This window comes from Cyprinodon variegatus, unplaced genomic scaffold (genome assembly GCF_000732505.1).
Source record: "Cyprinodon variegatus isolate N-32 unplaced genomic scaffold, C_variegatus-1.0 Scaffold1338, whole genome shotgun sequence".
NCBI classification, from domain to species: Eukaryota; Metazoa; Chordata; class Actinopteri; order Cyprinodontiformes; family Cyprinodontidae; genus Cyprinodon; species Cyprinodon variegatus.
In genome coordinates, this window is record NW_015151791.1 from 55,183 (window position 1) to 60,681 (window position 5,499).

The 5,499-nt window shown below is 57.0% G+C and overlaps 1 protein-coding gene across 1 annotated transcript in view; it reads left to right on the plus strand.

The window, feature by feature from the left end:
• Positions 1-5,366, plus strand: part of sympk (symplekin) — an 11,069-nt gene extending 5,703 nt beyond the window's left edge. Inside the window, 14 exon segments of the mRNA XM_015402355.1 lie at positions 26-269; positions 388-623; positions 774-855; positions 923-1,036; positions 1,110-1,257; positions 1,324-1,484; positions 1,842-1,950; positions 2,036-2,136; positions 2,212-2,302; positions 2,741-2,842; positions 3,126-3,313; positions 3,613-3,789; positions 3,863-4,192; positions 4,910-5,366. Of these exon segments, the coding sequence (XP_015257841.1) occupies positions 26-269; positions 388-623; positions 774-855; positions 923-1,036; positions 1,110-1,257; positions 1,324-1,484; positions 1,842-1,950; positions 2,036-2,136; positions 2,212-2,302; positions 2,741-2,842; positions 3,126-3,313; positions 3,613-3,789; positions 3,863-4,192; positions 4,910-5,077 (2,251 nt within the window). The 3' untranslated portion in view covers positions 5,078-5,366.
• The last annotated feature ends 133 nt before the right edge of the window (positions 5,367-5,499 follow it).

Sequence of the window (5,499 nt, forward strand, 5' to 3'; positions counted from 1 at the left end):
CCTCACCCTCGTGGTTCTCCTCCAGAACCTCGCTCACCCTCCTGGTTCTCCCCCAGAACCTCCCTCACCCTCGTGGTTCTCCTCCAGAACCTCGCTCACCCTCCTGGTTCTCCTGCAGGAGCACCGGTACCGTCGGGAGGAAGAAGGTGTTCCGACTCGCCGACGTGGTCCAGCCTTTGTCGGACTCCCAGATCGGGCTTCTGTCGTCCAAAGCGGTGAAGCGGATCCTCCAGTCGGAGAAGGCCATCACGCAGAGCGGGATGTCCCACGTAAGGACCTCTGGGACGGGTGGGCTTCTGGTTGATGTAGTTCTAGGATGGCCAGCTGTAGAATCAGGCCTTCCATGGCGCCTCCTTCAGGACGGATGTCGGTCGCTCTTTGCTGCAGGTCCGAGTGAAGCTCCTCTCCAGGCTGGTGACCCAGTTCGAGGGCGTGATGAAGGAGGACGTCCTGGAGTACGTTCTGGAGGACATCCGGACCAGGAGCGAGCTGGCCTTCTCCCTGCTCTACCAGGAGTACAACACCTACCTGAGCCAGCTGCCCGCCGGCCTGCTGGACAGCTACGACCACTGCCTCTACACGCTGCTGTCGGGTCTGCAGGAGAAGCCCGAGCAGAGGGACGGGTGAGGACCACACCTCCTCTGCCTCCCCTCTGTCCTTCCTTTGCTCCTTCCTTCCTCAGCCTCTTTGTTTGCTCCTCTTATCTGGACGCTGCCCCCTGTGGTCGGGTGGAGGACTGCCTGGGTGAACTCTGACCTCTGTTTCTCTCCCAGACTCTTCACTAAGCTGGTCCTGGAGGCGCCCATCATCACCGAGTCGGCGCTGGACGTGATTCGGCGGTACTGCGAGGACGAGGTAACGGAACGCCGTCTCTTCCATGGTGTCCCCCAGGATGTCCGCTGACCTCTGACCTCTCTCTCAGTCGCGGGTCTATCTGGGCATGACGACGCTGAAGGAGCTCATCGTGAAGAGGCCGTCCAGACAGTTCCAGTACCTCCATGTTCTTCTGGACCTGAGCTCACATGAGAAGGAGAAGGTGAGGCTGCTGGCGGCGCTTCCATTAAACCGACCTGGTCCCGTCTTTGAACCGTCCCGCGTCTGTCCTCCAGGTCCGCAGCACCGCCCTGTCCTTCCTGAAGCGGATGTATGAGAAGGACCACCTGAGGGACTACATTGAGAAGTTTGCCCTGAACTACCTGCAGCTCCTCGTTCACCCAAACCCGCCGTCTCTGCTGTTTGGAGCCGACAAAGACACAGGTTCTGTTCCGTGTCCTCAGACCCGCCGGGCGGCTGCAGGAAGCTGACGTGTGATTGTGTCTGCAGAGGTGGCGGCTCCGTGGACGGAGGACACGGTGAGACAGTGTCTCTTCCTCTACCTGTCCCTGCTCCCTCTGAACCACCGGCTGGTCCACGAGCTGGCGTCCGTCTACACCGAGGCCATCGCAGACATCAAGCGCAGCGTCCTCCGCGCCATCGAGCAGCCCGTGAGTTCTAGAAGATTCCAGCACCAGGAGGCGCTGCCGGTCCGGTTTCTATCCCAGAACCTCCAGTCTGACCCAGTTCCATGATGCTGGGGTCCAGGTGAAGGTTCTGGACCCAGTTCCATGATGCTGGGGTCCAGGTGAAGGTTCTGGACCCAGTTCCATGATGCTGGGTTTCCTGTTTGGTTCCTTGTTTTGTTTGACCACCGTCGGTGAAGATGGAGCAGCTAGCAGAGCGAGAGCCTCGGCTGGAGCTCCCCCTGCTGGTTCTGATTGGTTCTGGTGGTGGTCGGGGCGGTCCGGTCCAGGTTCCTGTGGAACGGGACCCGGCGGGTTGATGTGTTCTGGTTCTCTTTGCAGATCCGAGGAATGGGCATGAACTCTCCTGAGCTGCTGCTCCTGGTGGAGAACTGCCCCAAAGGAGCCGAGACTCTGGTGACCCGCTGTCTGCACATTCTGACCGACAAAGGTAGAACCCACCCGGCCCGACCCGACCCGGACCCGGCAGGACAATCACTGGTTCTGACCGGCCTCTGTGTGCTTCCTGTCTGCAGTGCCTCCGTCTCCGGAGCTGGTGGAGCGGGTCAGAGACCTCTACCATAAACGGGTTCCTGATGTGCGTTTCCTGATCCCGGTCATCAACGGGCTGGAGAAGGTCAGGTTCTGTTCGGTGGATTTCTGGGTCCGGCTGCTGGTTCTGGTTCTGATGGACTGGTTCTGTTTGTCTCAGAGTGAAGTGATCCAGGCTCTGCCTAAACTCATCAAGCTGAACCCCATCGTGGTGAAGGAGGTCTTCAACAGACTGCTGGGAACTCAGCACAGTAAGGACGCCTCTTCACTTCTACTCGCTCTGGTTCTATAGCTCTGATTCATCTCAGCTCATTTTATAGATCCAGATCAACCAGATCATCCAGTCATTGACTTTACTTGATGAGCAGCTGCAGAGATGAGATACTGACTCTAAAGCAATCAGTCACTGAGCAGGTAGTCCATGATGCTGAGGCCCACAAACTAGAATCACGGATCTATAAACACTTTCTATGTTAGAAACGCTAACAGTAAACCAGCTCAGTCCTTTTTCCTCTAATTCCTCCAAAATGTTGAAGCTTTTCTAAACCAATGATATTCAGATTGGTGCCAGTGATCTTAGTTTTAATCAGATCAATCTTCAATCAATCAATAAAATCAGCCACTAGGGGGAGCCTGTGCTGCCCCACCCCCCCACTAAAGTCCTCTGCTCCTTGATGGATTCTCCACAGGTGAGGGAAGCTCCTCGGTTTCTCCTCTGACTCCAGGAGACCTGCTCATTGCTCTGCACAACATCGACTCCACCAAGTGTGACATGAAGTCCATCATCAAAGGTCAGTGTTCCTCCAGTGGGCGGCGCCGCTGAGCCCAACTGGACGTCACTGGTCCCAGCTAAGAACCGACCCCAGAGATCGGTCTGGGTTCTGATCCTGCTCAGAACCACCAAGCAGGATCCAGCTGGAGAGGGAACATAGAGTTTTTAGAGGTCAGAACCGAACTCTGACTGAGGAGAAGAAGGGAACCTAGAAGCTGCAGTTTGAAGCGTCACCACTAGATGTCAGCGTTTCTCAGTAACTCAGCTGTAGATCTCAGCCAGATGTTTCCTTCTGCTTTCAGCCACCAACCTGTGCTTTGCTGAGAAGAACGTCTACACCTCAGAGGTTCTGGCCGTGGTGATGCAGCAGCTGATGGAGCACAGTCCGCTCCCCATGCTGCTCATGCGCACCGTCATCCAGTCCCTCACCATGTACCCCCGCCTGGGCGGCTTCGTCATGAACATCCTGTCCCGCCTCATCGTCAAGCAGGTCTGCATCGTCTCTTCAGGCACTAGTCCTTCTCCAGACGTCCCGCCGGGCGTCCCGCCGGGCGTCCCGCAGGTCGTCCTCCGGGCGTCCCGCAGCTCGTCCTCCGGGCGTCCCGCCGGTCGTCCTCCGGGCGTCCCGCAGCTCGTCCTCCGGGCGTCCCGCAGCTCGTCCTCCGGGCGTCCCGCAGCTCGTCCTCCGGGCGTCCCGCAGCTCGTCCCTTAGCTCGTCCTCCGGGCGTCCCGCAGCTCGTCCTCAGGGCGTCCCGCAGCTCGTCCTAAGCGTGTCCTCCTGTCCTACAGGTGTGGAAGTATCCCAAGGTGTGGGAGGGCTTCGTGAAGTGCTGCCAGAGGACCAAGCCTCAGTCCTACAGCGTGTTGCTTCAGCTGCCGCCGCCGCAGCTGAGCGCCGTCTTCGAGCGTTGCCCCGAGATGAGGACGCCGCTCCTGCAGCACGTCCTGTCCTTCACGCCGCATCAGGTGAGACTCGGACCTGACCGCTGCCCCCGCCTGGCGCTGTTCCTGGTCCTGACCATCCTGTTGTCTCTAACAGCAAGCTCACATCCCGACCTCCATCATGGCGGTTCTGGAAGCCCATAAGAAACCAGAACCCAAGGCGGCGGAGGCCGTCCTGGAGCAGGAGGTGAGTTGGTTCTGTCCGACCCGCTCTGATAAGCAGCCGGAGGTTTCTGCTCTTCGCTCATTTCTTCTAATGTTCCAGTCGGAACCGGCTCCAAATCCAGAAACTCCTGTCATGGAGCCCGGCGAGCCGGATCCTCGCCATCAGCAGGAAGCGGTTCTTCTAAAGGAGGAAGAGGAACCCATGGAGCAGGAAGAGGCGGAGCCAACGAGCCTGGATGGAACTCTGGACTCTGTTTCCCAGGTAGGTTCTGCAGATTGTCCAGAAAACGGACCGTCTACAAACTGACTGTAGGACCCGACCCGAGGTCAGCCTTCAGGCCTGAGGTCCGACCTCAGAGACCAGAAGCTGAGATCTCTGCGGTCCGAGCTGGAAGTTCTGTTTGGCCCGTCTGTAGAACCGAGACGGTTCTGCTGAGGTTCAGCTTTGGTTGATCTGGATCTGAGGTTTGGGGAGTTTTTAGTCCTGATCAGAACTGATCGGCGTCTCCGGGTCAATTCATCAATCATCCAGTCGCCGTTTACTCCGCCCAGATCAGGCTGGACCAATCACAGTACAGGGGGCGGGACTTTAAGCTGCAGCTCCAGAATTACCCATAATGCAGCAGTGCTTGTGTGCTAGCATAACCAGAACCACCCTCTGATTTTCCATCTGAAGTTACCTGATTGGTTCTAACTTGATGATGTCAGAGCTGTAAGCCCCGCCTCTGAAATGGAGTTGCTGCAGCAGCTGTTAAGCAGACAGAAACGCCGCCAGGCTGATGATGATGATGATGATGATGGTTTAGCTTCTGTGTGAGACGGGGTGATGAAGAGAAGCCCGACTGATGTGGATCAGGCAGAACCCGCCTCTGGTCAGACCAGAACCCGCCCAGGTTCTGGTCCCACCGTCCTGTGAGACCAGAACCCGCCCAGGTTCTAGAGGGTCCGGTTTCTTTCCACTCTGTTTTCTTCTCTGCAGGACGATCTGACCAAGGATGCGGAGGAACCCACACCGGCTCCAGAACCAGCTGAGGAACCCATGGAGGAGCCTCAGCCAGAACCGTTGGATCAGCCGGAGTCTCCCAGAGATCCAGAACCCATCGAGGCTGCGCCTGAAGCTGGAAGTGGGTCGGAGGAAGTGGACTAAACGGGAAACAAACGAAGGGAAAAGCAGCTGGTGAAGAAAACCGACTCATCAGAACTTCAGTGATCCGTCTGATCACAGGTCCAACATGAGCGGTTCTGATAGCTTGGACTCAGAATCCATCATCAACCGGCGGCTCTGATGCCGGAGCAGCAGAACCATCTAAGCCAGGGTTCTCCAACCGGGTCCATTTGGACCTTCTGATGGATTATCAGCGTTTAAACTTAAGCAGAAAAATGTTCTTTTTATTCTTTGTTTGAAAACACAAATAAAATGTTGGTTCGTTAAAGATGGAGTCGTTCTTCAGAGGTTCTAAAGGGTTCTGCTGCAGAACCCGCTGGTCCTGCATTGAATGAAGCCTCTTCCCAGAGAACAGTCCATGGGGGGGGGGTGAGGGGTCATTGATGATGTCACGGGACACGCAG